This window comes from Nicotiana tomentosiformis, chromosome 2 (assembly GCF_000390325.3).
Source record: "Nicotiana tomentosiformis chromosome 2, ASM39032v3, whole genome shotgun sequence".
Lineage (NCBI taxonomy): Eukaryota > Viridiplantae > Streptophyta > Magnoliopsida > Solanales > Solanaceae > Nicotiana > Nicotiana tomentosiformis.
In genome coordinates this window covers 41,800,015-41,816,907 of record NC_090813.1, presented here as the reverse complement: position 1 = coordinate 41,816,907, position 16,893 = coordinate 41,800,015, and the positions used below count along the sequence as shown (strand labels likewise).

General features: G+C 34.9%; 2 protein-coding genes across 2 annotated transcripts; one reads left to right on the top strand and one right to left on the bottom strand.

The window, feature by feature from the left end:
* Positions 1-145: 145 nt before the first annotated feature.
* Positions 146-3,103, top strand: LOC104111148 (AP-3 complex subunit sigma-like). Its single transcript, XM_009620768.3, has 7 exons — positions 146-305; positions 426-468; positions 554-618; positions 1,209-1,305; positions 2,079-2,149; positions 2,643-2,734; positions 2,896-3,103. Exons 1-7 carry the CDS (start codon positions 237-239, stop codon positions 2,960-2,962), a joined length of 504 nt encoding a protein of 167 aa, XP_009619063.1. The 5' UTR covers positions 146-236; the 3' UTR covers positions 2,963-3,103.
* A 1,409-nt stretch (positions 3,104-4,512) lies between these two features.
* Positions 4,513-16,593, bottom strand: LOC104111147 (uncharacterized). The gene is made up of 16 exons (XM_009620766.4): positions 16,204-16,593; positions 15,961-16,122; positions 14,224-14,403; positions 14,008-14,065; positions 12,635-12,685; positions 11,892-11,974; positions 11,142-11,229; positions 10,259-10,300; positions 10,091-10,165; positions 9,901-9,969; positions 7,675-7,790; positions 7,216-7,328; positions 6,850-6,929; positions 6,555-6,675; positions 5,044-5,110; positions 4,513-4,950 (listed from the first exon to the last, which is right to left on the bottom strand). Exons 1-16 carry the CDS (start codon positions 16,452-16,454, stop codon positions 4,821-4,823), a joined length of 1,686 nt encoding a protein of 561 aa, XP_009619061.1. The 5' UTR covers positions 16,455-16,593; the 3' UTR covers positions 4,513-4,820.
* Between the last annotated feature and the right edge of the window lie 300 nt (positions 16,594-16,893).

Here is a 16,893-nt window from a genome sequence, read left to right as displayed (position 1 = left end):
GCTTAAAATTTACGTTGACTAGTAGGAATAAAATGTACATAATTCTATCAAATCAAAGTGAAATGTGCCTATTAGGATATTATGAGTACCAAAATATATAAAATTTAGCAATAAATAATGGACCAAATTGTAATTTCCTTTATGCAATATTACAATTATTGATGGAGAAAGAATACAGACAAAGCGAGACGAAAGAGTAGCTTTTGCCAGTTTGTTCTGATATTCAACAGGAAGAAATGATAAAGGCGGTAATGGTTATTAACACCCTCGGCAAGCCTCGCCTTTCCAAATTCTACGAATTTCAGGTTTGTCCCCTCATATTATCTTTTGCTATTTCTAAGATCCATCTTTGGTTCAATCTTTGTTTAATTTCTACTGAATTTCTCAATAAAGTTTTTGAATTTTGTTGTCGGGATTGAAATTAGCCAGCGGAGAAGCAACAAGAGCTCATACGTCATGTATACGCAGGTAAAGACACAATTTGATGAAGCTGAGGTTTCGTTCAGTTGAATGTTGACTGTTAGATGAGTTTTTAATTTGTTTTTTCTTTCAGTGTTAAGCAACAGGCCTGACAATGTGAGCAATTTTATTCGGAGCTTGGGTTCAATTTTCGGTCCGGTAAATTACTTCATTGTCTCCTTGTTTATTCTTTTGGTCCTAGCAATATCCTTTAGATTTCAAGTATTCAACAATCTATCATTAGCAGATATACATAATTGTATGATCTTAGAACTTCAATATTTTTCACAATATATAATAAGAACATTTTATCTAGAAAATGTACTTTGATCCTATGCAAATTCTTGAAAAGATGGACATGGAACTTTAGAAAACTTGATTATCTACCCTCACCCTTTTGGAAAGCATTGGTTTCTTTGTTAGGTAGAGAGAAAACCGGTTTCTCAATAGTTTTAGGTTAGTTATCCTCTTTCATCAAGTGGGTAGTTACATACATTCAGAAAACCTACTCTCCAATTGACTAGTAAGATTTTAGCTAGTTAATATTGATTAAAACCGGATAAATGATGGACCAAAATGGGATAAGTGCAGTTCCAGGATACTATCACGTAGGCAACAACTTACATGCTACACTGCTTTAAAGTGTTGTGAACTCCTCTTTGTGATATCATACAAATTAGGAAGAGTATTTTATACTCTCAAGTATAAAGAGTAAATTATTTTAAAAGCCATTGCTATATCTTTTCCAGGATACAAGGCTCGTGTATAAGCACTATGCTACCTTATATTTCGTGTTTCTATTTGATAACTCTGAGAATGAGTTGGCCATGCTCGATCTAATACAAGGTACTTGTTTCCCTTCTTTACCTTTGTTTTGTTGTGGGGAAATCACATTTTTAAGTTCATGTTTAAGCTAGTGTCCTTAACTATGTTGCAAGACTTCTATGTATGGTAAGATTTTAATGATTGATAATAGGAAGAGAAAGATGGAACTCAAGGTGGCGAACCAAGACCAATTAAATAACAGGTGAAAACAACTCAAAATATGGGATGTGCAATGATATAGTTCAATAGAGCTGTTTCTTTATTCTTGGAAGGAATTATTTTCTCCAAGCAATGGGGAGAAAAATAATGGACATTCATATTAAAATTTAAAAGTACCAAGCTTGGGGTGGTTTACATATTATTAAACTTGCAATGATATTGCACAATTTGTTGACATTGCATGAACCAAAAGCAAATGAGTCTCGATTTTCTGGGATGGGCTTAATTCATAGATAAGTGGATATGCTTCTTCAATGTTTCTATTTAATATTAAAAATAAAGTTCGGGGAAGAATGATTTCACTTCACGATATATTGTTACAAGCGTATTCTCTCCCTGTATATCCTGCATGTCATAATCTGTTTTTCTAAAGATTTTACCCTGTATTCCTCGCTATGATTCTTTTACCGTCTTCCTCTTGATCATCTTCTGGTATACTTTTCTCCACTTGTAAGATGCTACTTATGTTGATAGAACCATTCATGTCTAGTGGCTGCTGCTGATATTTGAATGATATTACTTTAATGGTTTGTTCATGTGAGCTCTTGTTGATGATGTGGTTCTCTTTACATCAGTTTTTGTGGAAACACTGGACAAATGCTTCAGAAGTGTATGCGAACTTGATGTAGTATTCAATTATAGCAAGGTAGAGTATTGCACTAACCTTTTTGTTGTATTTATATACTTATCTTTGAAACATAAATATTCTTTCTTATCTAGAAAATCAATTGGATGCATTGATGGAATACATCATTAATAAGTCTCACAAATCAACTTCCCTTTTTCTATGTTCTGATTAGTTGCGGAACTCTTATGCTCCCTCAATAACGAACTCTGTTCATTACAATTGCATGATATGTTTAGATGGACTCCTATATTCCAAATCCAGACAATACCGTTTTTCCCAATATTGGGCACCATTGTGGCTTTTCTCTGTTATAACTTATAACCAGCATATGGTCACCTCTTTGACATGCATAATGCTTCTAGTAATAAAAGCTTGGCCATATTCACAATTTTATGTAAGCTTCATCCAGTGCAATACGTTTCAATTTTCAAATGTTGTTTCTCTTGTTTTTTGGGGTATCAGTCAGTAGTCTGCACTTTTTTTCTGTCTAATGAATGATTGTCTTCTGCAGATGCATACCATTTTAGATGAAATAATTTTAGGTGGTCAAGTGCTAGAAACAGATTCTGTTGAAGTTATGAAAGCAGTTGAGGAGATTACAAAGTTTGTTCTTCTCTCTCTCTCTCTCACACACACACACACACATGAATGGAACACGTGTGTCACTTCACTGTCACTTGCATTTGTCATAATCTTTTTTTAGTTCCAGCTTTATATGCAAAACTTGTAAATTGTTTTAGAGAATAATTCCTGTTTAATTGCAGATTAGAGTCAACCACAAGTGCTAGCACATTGATCAACAATTCTATTCCTTCTTGGTGGGCTAGATAGCATATGGTTTGCTCTGTACATTACCTTTCTTATTGTGTTGAAAATGAACTCTATTGAATATGACGTTTGTACTTTTTTAGTGTGGCAAATTAACTGACTTCTCAATTCGTAATCATTTCTATGAATTATAGAGTTTTTTTATAGGGTCCTTTTTTAGCATGTTAGTTATACCGAGTTCTAAAACAACTACGACGCAAAAGCCAAGCTGAAATTCCGTTCGAGTGCTATATTCTACACAAACCTGCCTTATATGTTGAACCTTGATAAGCTAATGTGAGCAATCCTTTTACCGAACTAACGGAACAGCTATTGCTCCGGAATCTTTACACAAATAGCCGGTCATATTCATTGTTTATTTTTTCTAGCCATATTCATAGATTATACACATATAATACTTAAATTATGCATGCATTATACCTCCACCGACTATTTTTAGTTTAAGGTGTACGGCTATTTGGGTTGATTCTTAAAACCCTCTTGCCCCACCTCATAACTGTATGGGCTTAAGTTGACAGTGTTATCCTTCTCTCCTTTTTTTCTGTGGATAATGGTGGTGTTTGGTTCAATTTATGCGCTACTTGACTAATCCACTAAGTACGTGCTATCTTCTACTAGCAAAGGTATTTGGTATATATGTCCACCAGAGTTAGATGAGAAAAAATAATACAATTTTATACCTTGGGATTTGAATCCTGATCTTCATTGCCAATTTGTCAAGTTACCAATTTCTTAAAGGTGCAAAAAGTAAACTTTTCAATTAAGTCAACATGGGGAGAGAACAAACAAAAAGAAAGAACGCAGCAGAAAGTTCGTCATTGCTCTCTGTTAGTTCTCAACATTTGTTTTCCCTTTCAATTATTTTATGTTATTTTCCTGTTCCCAGCATTGTTTTCTTTGCAGTTTACATCGAGGGGATTCACTCATTCTGAAGATTCTTCAATCGACGAGATTTGCACTAGTGATCCGTCAAACCGACTTCAATTTGCTATAGACATTTGATAGACTCTCGAGTAAAGTATTTGCAATATAACGAAGTGAACCTCTATTTGGCTAAAAGAACTAACTTTTTGTTAGACTAGATATCCTCATTGATGGTGTCGTGAAAATTGGGAAGAAAACTAACGTGTGCCATTGGGTTCTTTGTAAGAAAAAAAAAAAGGGCATGCAAAGTTTTAGTCAGGGATGGGTCACTCATAGTTATCTCAGGAGATAGAAGGAAGGTAAAAAACTAGGGAGCAGGGGCAACATATCACCAAAACGTAATTAAGGGTTAATGGTGGTACAAGGGGAAAGTTGTACCTTTTGACTATATTTGCTGGACAAGCGATGTAGGAAGGGAAATAGCGTTTCCCCTGAACTAATGATGAGAATTTCAGTGATGAAATTAAATCGAAAGCAAAAGCAAAATCTAATAATACTGAAAGCTCTTGTAAGAATTACAAACTTCACGCCATAATTTGGTGATCTTGCTGTGAGCAAAATTAATTCAACTTCATTTAGTAATTTTTTTTTACCATGAAATATGTAGCAAGCAAAAGAAGCTCGGATAATGACGACTAAAAGGAACACATCTTCTCTCTTTAAAGAAAAGACAGTTATTTCTGAGAACATGATTAAATTAAGCAATTGTGGTTAGACAGTGAGAGCAAATTCTCTGTGTAGTTCCCATTTGGTTCTAAACACACGGGAACTCAAAGTAGTCAAAGTATAAGTGAAATATCTGATGGACAATAGGATGACTATCAGTTCACTTTTGGCTTGAGAGTTGGCTTCGCTGAAAATTTGTCAATAATATAAAACTGATGCAACTCGCCAAAAAATCACAACAGGAAAAAATGTTCCTGCCGGAAGAGCAGCTTCATGATTTCTTTAAGTCTGTAATGACAACATGCGCAGCATTGCGTCCTGGGGCGCCCATTACTCCACCACCGGGATGTGCCCCGCTGCCACATAGGTATAGACCTTCAATTGGAGTCCGATAATTTGACCTGCATTTCAACGTTCAGATAATAGCAAAAATCATCATTTTATGGACTTGAGCCCTTCAAGGACTAATGTCAAAAGCTGTTCAAAACCGTTACCATCCTTTCACCGGCCGCATTAAAAACAAAGAATCTAATCCCATGGATCCGTGGAATATATTGCCTCCTGTAATATAACAGAACCCATCAGCATTTCCTATATTAGTTTGCAGGCACCACAAAGCATGCTCCAGCCTATAGTTTTTCATTCTCATAACTAGACGAATCCAAAAGAATTCTTAAAATAGACTCAGATAAAACAAAACATCAGGTTTTCGTATTATCTTCCTAGATCTTGTAGCATGGTAGTACTTATAACGTTAGTTGAAAGGAAGATAAAAGTTAAAACTATGTACATGATTGAGATCCTAAATGCCAGATATGATCTCTGGTACAGTTGCTGAACTACAATAAAGTTCGCAACATAACATTGCTGCAGCTTAAACGCAACAGGACATAATTGCCTTGTTTGTGGAGATTTTTATTTCTGCCACTGTTATTCAGCAAACAGATTGTGCACTCACACCCAAACCTATTTAAGGCCTGCAGCGCAGAAGTTTAAAAATAATACATATTGAACACATTAAATAATGTGGACGGTGGGGCGGATTTTCCTTGCCCCAAGCGGTGTCACGGGACACAACTTCGTCAAAATATTTTGCTAGATAATAAGCAAATTGAAAATATTAGGTATAAACATAAAAAATGACACCACTTTTAACAGAAGGGTTCATTGGTTCATTGGTGAAATGTCTCATCTCCCTCTTGGAGGTGAGGGTTAGAGCCTCACTGATTTAGTTTGCGTAACTACCAAATAAGGAGCAACAAAACCAATTGAGTTAGAATCTGTTCCTAATTCAAATTGATGTAAATAAACATCTTTAACATCAATACATGTGAAGTTTTTTCTTTGTATTATATTCTGTCTTTTATCGGTTTTAGGTGTCTTTCATCTAATGCTTTTGTTAAAGAAACTGTCTGTTTGAAACCATACTGGAATGCTGGTACTGAAGCAGCCTTAAAACCCTAAGTTTGAAAAACTACTCAAATGTTGACACCGCTTACAAAAAATCCTACTCAATAAAGTGCCATTAATGCTATAAAAATATTAAGTCATTCAAACTTCACTTAGCGCTGAGAATTGGAAACACTCAACAATTAGCTGTTTAATAAGAAACTTTTAACAGTCCATCCTTCTATAGTGCATTGGCAAGAATGTTCAATTTATCTATTTAACCATTTTGATGTTCAACAAAATAAATGTACAATTTCGATAATTTTAAAATTTTAGCATAGAATATTAGTACTCGATGGTACAATTTCAGCAAGCTTAATAAACATATAGGGAACCCAAAAATTTCAAGCTACGACATGAGGATAACTTGAATTTGCATATGATTCAGAGAACGTGATACTCTAAAAACTGAATACGCCTTTCATCGTTCATTGACACGTGTCAATCTCTAAACTTATCAAACAGCCATTAATGAAGGACATCACATTTTGCTATGGTTCTTTCTCTAGGGGGAAGGAGTAGAAAAGGTATAACTGAAGGGATAGCAGTGGCGCACCTGTCAAACCAATTTCTCTTTCAAGATCTGGAGGAGTCAACATATCATACCCAATAATTGATGAGCTAAATCCAGGAGCATATTCATCTATCATGCTAAAGCATCTCTGGGCGAATGATTCCTAGAGAAAAAAAATTCTTTTAATATCACACACATGAAATATGTGATGCACAAAAACGCAATCAGGTTGGATCTAGAAGTTCAAGAGCGATTATGAAAGGTATCAGAATTATAAGTGAAGAGGATTAAAAACTATCAAGAAAGATACTATAATAACTCTTCAGAGATACTTAACTCTATATCCAGGATTTTCCCAGCTGCCATCGGATGGTTTATAAGGTGTGTACTGGATGAATAAACCAATCACATGTTTTCCTAGGTAAAATAATGAATGAATATCTGTAAGTTCTAGTATTGATCGAAAACCACAAGGATATAAAAGAAACAAGACTTCTCTCATTCTGTTGAATGAGAATATCATAATTATATGGGTTTATTGCGTTTTACTCCTTCACATTTGCACATTTAATATTCTGCCTCCCCGTACTGAGGAAATAGCCTAACACCCCTATGTGGTTCTAGAACCGTGCATTTTAACCCCTCAAACCGTGTTAGCTCATTTCCTTCCAAAAGGCCGTGCTGAGGAAGCAAATTTGAGTACCTGATGGAGAGATTGTCTTGTCAAAGACAGTAGGAATTGTCATCTCAATTATGGGCCGGCGAGATGGTAAGCCATTTTCAGCATCCTGAGCAGCAATGTGCATCTCTTCCATACTAAAAAACATCAGAACCATACAGTTATCTTCCAATTAAAATCACAGTTGAAAGGTCAATTTTACAAAATACAGGAATTGCAAGAATGATGATACCAATAATAATCTGATCAATGCCAGAGGGTTGTGGGCAAACCTTCTTATTATGTGTTTAACAAACTCAAAGATCATTGGTATCAGATTAAACCGTTCAGAGTAAGATAATTTTCCCCCTATTTGACATGGAAGTAAGCTTTGCAGCTTTTGCTCATTTAATGAACAAGTGTAATTTCTTCTTGTATGTCCTGCATGTTACAGTCTGTTGTTTCTAAGGATATTTTTTCCCTATTTGACATCAAAGTGAATACCTCTCTGGTCCTATGTGAATGGTACCACTATGCTGCGGACCAGCATCTGGATGACTTAAATTGCAGCACTGGAACTGTGGTAATCTGTCAACGGCCAAATTGATTTTAGTAGTAGCCTGTTGCAGTAAACAATGATCCCTTAAAATTCCAGGTAAAAAAGATTAACAACCAAAACCTGCAATGTTTAGCCCAAATTGCAGCTTTGAATATTAACAACCAATTTGATTAACAACCAGTTAGCAGCGAATTTGATTCTAGTAGTAGTCTGGTTCCAGAAATCAATGATCTCCTAAAATTTCTGTACAAAATATTAACAACTAAAACATGCAATGTTTTCCAATATAATGACCATAACAAGAGCAGAGGCGGATCCAGGATTTCAAAAGGATGGGTGCACTATTTATGAAGAGGTGAATCTAGAATTTATATTTGACGGGTTTAACTATAGTGTCTCACCATGAACCCACTACACTTTTGAAATTATAGGTTCAAAATTATATTCTTTTTGAAATTTTAGTGATTTTCACTTATATATCTAAACTTCGTACCGAAAATAAGACCATTTAGAGTGGGATTTGAACCGCCAATTTCACTTGTAGAGGTGCACCAAGTAATTATTGCACCGTAAGAGTCTTTATACATGGGTGCACGCACATATGTTTAAGTAGTTTTAAAGAAATATAACATTGTTATACATGATTTAGAGAGAGGAGTATGGGTTCACGTGAACCCATATGCATTAACCTAGATACGCCCCTGAACAAGAGATGAAACTTCATGACATAATGTTTTCTTGTAGAGCAAGTGGAATATTACAAATGAAATCAACCTAAGACTTTCACGATTGAGCCACATATATGCAACAGGAGTAAAGAGACTCGGACATGAACCTTACGAGTTACGAGGAAATAGAGTTTTAAGTTAGAAACTTCTACTACACGTATAATACCAACAAGCATCTCTCTAACAATGCTTCGCTTAAGGTCATATCAAACTGGAAAGAACATATTCCTGTTATGCCATAAAAATAAATGCAAATTCCTAGTTGGTCCCTAACCTGAGCTGAGGGTCTATTGGAAACAACCTTTCTATCCTCACAAGGTAGGGGTAAGGTCTGCGTACACACTACCCTCTCCAGACCCCACGGTGTGGGATAATACTGGGTATGTTGTTGTTGCTAGTTGGTCCCTAAATCATAAAATCTTTGAAAGCTAAGTCACTGTCAGTTTAGAGTGCAGGCCAAAGATGTGCCAGCACAGAAAGCTGAAGAGCCGTAGTAGGACTAACTACTGAAAGAACTTGTGGTTTGGAGAAAAAAAGGAAACTGAAGGTTAAATTATCCATATTGATGAAGATAGCTATCAAGGGAAGCCACAGAGGGAAAAAAGGTGAAGCAACAGATCAAAAGTAATAAGCGATCGAAAAAGAACAGATCAAAAGTAATAAACTACTGCTTTGATGAAGATGGCCATGAAGTAAAGTTGCAAAAAGAAACGGCCATGAAATATGTCATGCACCGTTAGCGTTCTAGCTCTGTTCAAAAAGTGAAGGACGATGGGAGGCTCCTGATGAATCCAGGTGCCAAAAATCACATGAATCACAATCTCGAATGGAAGTTTCAGAAGACAAAATGTGGTACAAAGAATTCACTACCCTTGGAGTATAAAAAACTTATATAAGAGAAAGAAAAGAACGCAGATATGCACAAGGAATCTGATGCCTGTGAACTAAAACTCTGAACACTATAGTAGGATTCATTACCAAAAACTTGTAAGAGAAAGAAATGAATAGTGACTAAAAAACATGAGATACAACCATAAAGTCCAAACTGCCAACTCTGAGATCCTTCAATCAGGAATCCCTTAGATTGAAGTAGTTGTGAAGCCAATATCAATGAAAATAAAATGAAAATAAAATGAAAAGAAAAAAGAACAGGAAAGAAGAACGGTTTGACACCATCATTTCAACACGTAAGCACGGTATAACTACACTCTTATCGACATGGTCAGAACTTGTTATGTCCACGCTGAATTCAATTTTCAAGATTTGTTCGATAAATATAAGTACTATATTTAACAAGAAAGTTGGCATAGGATGAACCGTTTTACAAGGTAGATGATAAATGCTATGACACTTCAATTGCTCAAATATCACATTGATAAGAAAGAAAACATAACTGAATCTTAGAATAATCACTGAATAATAATACTTCATATGCAAGCTTACAGAGCGATAATCAGAGCACTTGATAGCATTATGAAAATCGTGAGGAAGCACATCATCTGGCACAAGATCCTGGGTCGTGGGAGAAGCATAATCAGAGATAAAATAGGATGTCTTTTCTCTGATGTTTTCATAATAATATCCACTGTTAGCCTAATTCCTTGAAATTAAAGAAGAGGAACAACATTTTTACCATGAAAGTTTTGAATGGCGTTGCATTGGATAAAACAACAGAAGAATGCAATATGGTTCCGTCTGCCAGCATCACCTAGAGAAATTCCATCCAATTTTGCAACATCAAAATGAGCTTTGACCTAGAAAAAAAGTAAAAAAATTGGAAACACAACTTAGTGAAACTAACCCCATGAACTCTGCCACTGTCTTCAATCATCAATTTTGAGACCTACATGGACAACAGTCAATTTTCTTCAAAAGAAACAACTTCAAATACAATCAAGGCAAAGACCAAGGAGATGGTATATGTAAATTGTGAAAATAAGAGAAACCTAAATAATAACTTGATAAATCAATAATGTACAAGTTGTGCTCCTTATATATGAGTCTTAGGCTACAAAGAATATGGCAGGTAATCATTCTCTGTGCTAATAAAGTGAATATTCTACAATTGAATACAGAATTCCTGAACATGTCATACAAAATTCTATAATAGTTTCCTCACTCAAGTTCAATGAATCTAGATATGTGTGATCATACATATTCTCTTAATATTCAAGATAAATAATCAATGTTATTAAACGTTAAATAATTAATAGATAAACATCTTTTTAATCTTTCTAAGGCTATTAGAAGATAGAAGTTAAGTTATTAAAATCCGATGTATTAAACCCAGAAATTAACAGCAAAGTAAAGAGTTGATGGAATCGGAAGTCACAATATCGAATAAAAAATTACTGGGTTAGAAGAAGGAGTTACTGACAAAGTGGGTTGATGAAGGTTTACCATAACATCGGAATCACAAGTCTCTCATATAAAGGCCTTTAGCAGCTGCAAGATGTATCTACATTTTTTCAGGTTTATTTCAATTTCACAGCATTTTGTTTGAAGGCATATGGCTGACACAATCTGCCATATGCCTTCAAACATACTGAACTTTCACTAATAAAACCCCAAAAATAATAAATAAAGCAAATTTACTAAGAGAGCATCTAAAGCTCTTGATGCATGTCAGATACTCAAAAGCCAACAACTCTTATCATTGAACGGATAACAGTGCATAAGCATACTTCGGCATTTGTCAATATGGATGCACCAGCCTCCTTTGCAGCAGCAGCTATAGCCAATGACACCGAGCCCATTCCCCCTTCAACATACCTACATGTCACAGCAGCAGTCAAGCTTTTATTTTACTTACTAAGAGAGGACATGATAAAATCACCCAGTTTATCTAAGGAAGGCAATTCAGGATTTGAAATCAAACAGCATCACATAAAATATTTTGAGTGTGCAAGTTAATTAAGCTTTTGAAGGAAGAAGAGAACAAGTCCTATCTCTCTAAATAGTCAAAATGCATGGAACATTAGTTCAAATATATGTGTGCTCAGATAAAACCTTCATCTGGGAATATAAGGAAGTTGATGGAAAAGAGGGATACCAAGCATAGTGCACTAAATGGGCACCACAAAAAGAAAAGATAAAGAACAGTCTACTGCTTTTGCTTAAGCTACAACAAGCAGCTAAGTCATTAGATGTAATCATTTGCTAGTATGACTAAAGTAGAACACTGAAAAATCTGAAAGTAAAGGGTCTTAGATTTAAAAAGAATGAAAACAAAGAAAGATCCATTCTTCCCAAGAAAGAAAACGAAACAGAACTCTATGTTAATTCGATGAATATTTCATTACATAATTGGAACATTTAAAGCAACTATTCAGAAGCAGAATCCTTCAGATAAATGGAACAAATGATTCTCGAAAAATGCAGAAGTATTTAAAGCTTTGCAGAAGGCTAATCCAGCATATATGTTGTATACGTACGACCAAATACCACGATCACCATCAGATTCTCCCATCACGTGATGTAGCAACACATATCCACTTCCAGGTGTATGGACACTTGCCTATGAGTTTTTTAGTTAACAGACGAAAAAGAAAAAGAGAGAGAGGAGTAAGTAGGAAGCAGACTGATGCTAACAAGATAAAGAATATTAATCAGAATTTCCTTGGATTGGCATTTGTTAATGACACAGCTGGCATACACTAAATTGACGAGAACGTGAAGAATGACAAACCTGAGGAAGATTAAGGTAATCTGTTTTTTTTTCCTTACTGACTAGAGATAAAAGAACCTTAATCCTACAGTGTTCTCAGTAAACGTTGCAGATTGGGCCAAGAGATACTCAAGCCTCCTACTTCATGCAGATGGAAAAAAACTTGTAAAAGATATGGTCATATATGCATATAAGCATAGCTGGAAAAAAAATCTGAAACCATGGCCACGTGAAACCTCCAATATTTGCTGCAAAGACATGAATTTACATAATCCAATGACTAAACACATATTTCACTTAAGTCACTCCATCGTTGTCACTAAATAGATGGTAATGCATAATAGCTAAACTTTTACTTTTCAGAAATGCTCAATCATATAGTTCTCGCAACTTAGATCCTAGATACACATTACTACTCCTTATATATGCAAAGCATGCACACAGCAATTGACTGCACCTCCATGCTTAATTGGATACATTCTGAGAACAATACAGGCCAAAAAAGCTTACCGTAGTCCCTATTACTGCATCAGTTGCAAGAGTTGCTTTCAGAACATCAGTCTGTGATATTTCAGTCAAGGAATTAGTAAACTAGTGATACCAGAAGGAGAGAAGAGTAAGAGGTAAGAGAATTCTTCGAAAAATATTTTGAGGAATGTGACAACTTTTCACTCTTTAAAAGAACACACTTCATAACAAGAATCACACAGCACAATCTCATGCAGTAGCAGCTTCCAGTACATCAAGACAATTAATTACTACATACACCAGAAGAAAGTGATTCTTATCCATTGAAAAATCTTGTTCATTCCAAAGATTTTGTTTATCCCGAACTTGGAGAATTTTACATCAAATTTTAATGAGACATATCATGCATGCTCCTATGCCCGAGCCCTCTACAACACATTTGACCTAGTTGAAGAAGGCATTTATAATGGACTGAGGAAAGAATAAATGAATATCGGTGGACAAAGAGACAAGAGTAACAAGATATTGCAGCAAGCACCCAAGAGTGTCATCTAATGGTCAATGAAGTGGGTGTAAACCTAGGAGACCAGTGTTCAAATTTCAGCCGAGACAAAAAATACTAGGTAATTTCTTTTTATCTGTCTAAACATTAGTAAGTAGAGTTATCCGTTAATTGTGCTGGTGGAAGACAACAGGTATGGGGTTCCTGGTGGAATAGTCGAAGTCCGTGCAAGCTGGCCCAGTCATTACCATTAAGAAAATTTATTGCCCTGGACAAAATAACAAACATCCTCTCCAACTCCATTAAGGACAAATTGCGCTACTTCTGATCTAGTGTAAGACAAGTGTGCCAAAAGCCAAAATGATAAAGGATACAATTGAAATGGAAAAGCTTGGAGAAACCAAGAGAAAAGGTTATACTACAATAACAACTAGCCTTTAAAATTAGAATCCGAATTTGGAAAACACTCATCAAAGGTTCCTACACTATTTAAGGACAAAAGAATACTCGACAAAATTAATGATAGAAAGCATAGATTGGGTCACAATCTTGAACCTTTAGACAAATTTACATAGTTGTTTTTGGTAATTAAACAACTTTATTAATCACCAAAGTAAATAATTACAAACCATAGCTAAATGTTACATTTAGCTGTCCAGGACTGGACAAATGCACATATCAACAATAACAACAACAACAAACCCAGTGAATTCCCACAAGTGGGGTCTAAGGAGACTAGTGTGTACACAGACCTTACCCCTACCCTGGGAAAGGCAGAGAGGCCGTTTCCGATAGACAAATTCACATATCAAACATAATAGATTTTAAGCAGGCTGATAGAACGAGTAAAAGAAAAATAACAGAAAAAACTAAACAGATGTAACAACCTCAAACCAGTTATAGATGTAACAACCTCAAACCAGTTATTCAAAACCTTCGAAGCTGGGGCGAGTAAAAGGTCCATCAAATCCCTGAAAAGTTCAGCTGAAACAAGTTAACAAGGATGGACTATGACAAATGAAGGCAAGACTTCATACTATTTTACACTACATGTTGTCCTAGACTGTCTAAATGATGATACTATAAGTTTAGCGAAATTCCACAAACATGATCATCTAGAACATCTTACACTAGGTCCTTTTGTCCCAAGTGGAGTGCTCGGCGTAGAAAATTAGCCCAAAAGGCTGAATTTTGTAATCTGTGCTTCATACGAGTATTGAGATGTGAAGAGCCTTGTAAAGTTTCCGGTGTAGATGAATCCAGAAGTGGGTCCAAAAACTCGCAGAACTTGTCTAGTTGACTCTCATACCTATAATTAGGTGACACTTGGTAACTCAAAATTTAGAATATGATTATAATAGATAAAATGGTAAGCAGCTACAAACTAACATAAAAATTCTTGTACAAAACTTTAGAATGCTAAGCAAGCTCAATCATCAAATTCCTAAATTATCCTCTAGTTCCATGCGTGTACACAAACTTCATTATAAAAGAACTGTGAACTTGATTCAAATTACTTGGACTTAAGCTACCCCCGATATCCATTTTCCAATCATAGTCATAATCCGAGCTTCACCAAAGCATTCTCAGTGATGTATTATGAGTTAATCGATCATAAATGGTTGTACGTCTATCTATCTCCATCTTATAGTCAGATTCACACTAGCCCTGTAGCATTTAAATCGCCTAAATTAACTGCTTTTTCGTCTGAATGAATAGCTTAAAGTTTAACTCCCATTGTAGTAAACATGGTTATTTAACAAGCAAACTCTTAAAAAGGCACAAGCTCTGCCTCTTTTTTTTTTTTTGTTGCAGCAAACAATTAACACTCTGTTTGGATCATTGTTACCCATCGTTTTCTAATGTATCGTATTGTACTGTATTGTATTGTATCGTATCGTTTTATGAATACAATGTTTGGATAGACTGTATTGTTTATTGTTGTTAAATAACATTTTGCTGATTGGTTTGACTGTATCGTACTGTACAGTAACTGATAAGTTTACTAAAATACCCTCCATTGTTTTAAATATTTAATTTATCAAGAATTACACATACAAATTATTTAAGAAAATCACTTTCTACTAATTTATCATCAATTATGTCTTATATATAAGTTAAGTAATTAAATTCATGCAAATCCTATCGAAATTAGTGGAACAAGTTAATAATATTAAAAATAATAATAAGTACACTATGTTCATAATTAGATCATAATAATAAAAAAATAAAATAAAATGTTAAGTAGACTCCATTTAGAATTTAGATCATAAGTAATATTTCCTAACAACCAATATCATAAAGCTAATTGGAGATAAAGAAATTAGAATTGGAATTACAAATCAAAGTAGAAGAAAGAATAAAACAAAAGTTAGGGAAAACCTATACCTGAAGAGTTTGGAAGCGGCAGAAGCAACGAGATTTTTACGTTATTAGACTTCACGTATATAGCTTATATTTGGGATGCTGTCTTTGAGAATTTATATAGGTTATTAGACTTCACGTAGAATTCTATTATAACATTATATGAGAAAGAGACTTTGCTATTATTTAAAATAAAAAAAGGTAAAGGGTAAAATAGAACTATAAAGTAATAACTTAGGACATAATTAGAAAGAAAAATAGTAAACGATCCCACCACACCAAATCGGTTGTTTCAAAAAATGGGACTTTTCATTGTTCAAGAACAATGAATTTAACAATACAATACAATCAATTTTAACTAAATAATCAAAACAAATATTATTTTGGTAAAACAATACAATATGATACAATGGGTAACAACGATCCAAACAAGCTGTAAAAGAAATTATCATTGAAGTTAAAGTAAACCACCTTAATTGATGAGTATAAAAAGATACAGAACCTTGAGTAAGCATCTGCATCAGATTTAGAAAACTTTGAAATCTCAGAATAGTTGAGCTCCTTATCAGGACCAAGCAGAAGATAACGTCCGTCACGACAAGGCGTGAATGATGAAGGATTCCTCTTTAATAGCTTCAATCCATGTCTCTTCAGCTCCAATTCTCTATTAATCATAACGCATTCCCGATAAATAAATGACTATCATAAGTAAATGATTTTAGTACTGAATAATTTGGTGTCTCACTTAATAACGCAGGGTCTAAGGAGGCTTTGGAGGTAACTACAACGAGAAAACTTGAAGCCAGGAATGAGTTCTTCAGTGACAGCAGCACCGCCTATGATGTGGCGCCTCTCGAGAACGGCAACGGAGAGACCGGAGCGAGCGAGATATGCGGCTGATGTAAGGCCGTTGTGGCCACCGCCGATTATCAGAGCATCCCATTTCTTCTCTTTCGCACTGGAGCTGCTGCTAAATTTTCGTAATTGTCTCCACATATTCTTTTTTACCTAATAATCTCTGGTTTTCAGGAGAGCAACTGATTGAACAGGCAGTAGGGAATCTATGCTGAGCTTCATCACTGATTAGTCTGCTGGTTTATTGGAGTTTGAGATGCTCCTTTGGCCTTTTCCCTCCTTTGTCGTGTTGTTACTCTTGTTTCTGTAATTTCTATTCATAAAATTGAATTACTAGCAACTATTATTGTGAAGTGATTTATTGTCTACCAATAAAATTATTTGTTTAGTCTTCTTTTATTCCATTTGTGTTTGACAAAACACGGTTAATAATTCAGCGTAGCAGCATAGCCAAGATTTTCCCTGGGATAAAATGATTTCCTTAATTCATTTCACCGTTTAATTTGAATACATCACTCAGCTAATATACTGAATTTTTACGAGTTAAGAATGCCATAAAAGGTGAAATGACATTTTAAAT

Coding starts and splice junctions, on each gene's coding strand:
- LOC104111148 (XM_009620768.3), top strand. CDS start 237: ATGATAAAGGCGGTAATGGTTATTAACACCCTCGGCAAGCCTCGCCTT. Junction 2,150..2,642: donor TAGTATTCAATTATAGCAAG/GTAGAGTATTGC, acceptor TGTCTTCTGCAG/ATGCATACCATTTTAGATGA. Junction 2,735..2,895: donor GCAGTTGAGGAGATTACAAA/GTTTGTTCTTCT, acceptor GTTTAATTGCAG/ATTAGAGTCAACCACAAGTG.
- LOC104111147 (XM_009620766.4), bottom strand. CDS start 16,454: ATGTGGAGACAATTACGAAAATTTAGCAGCAGCTCCAGTGCGAAAGAG. Junction 14,404..15,960: donor GATGCAGATGCTTACTCAAG/GTTCTGTATCTT, acceptor ACCTAATTATAG/GTATGAGAGTCAACTAGACA. Junction 10,166..10,258: donor ACAGTGGCAGAGTTCATGGG/GTTAGTTTCACT, acceptor GAATTTCTCTAG/GTGATGCTGGCAGACGGAAC.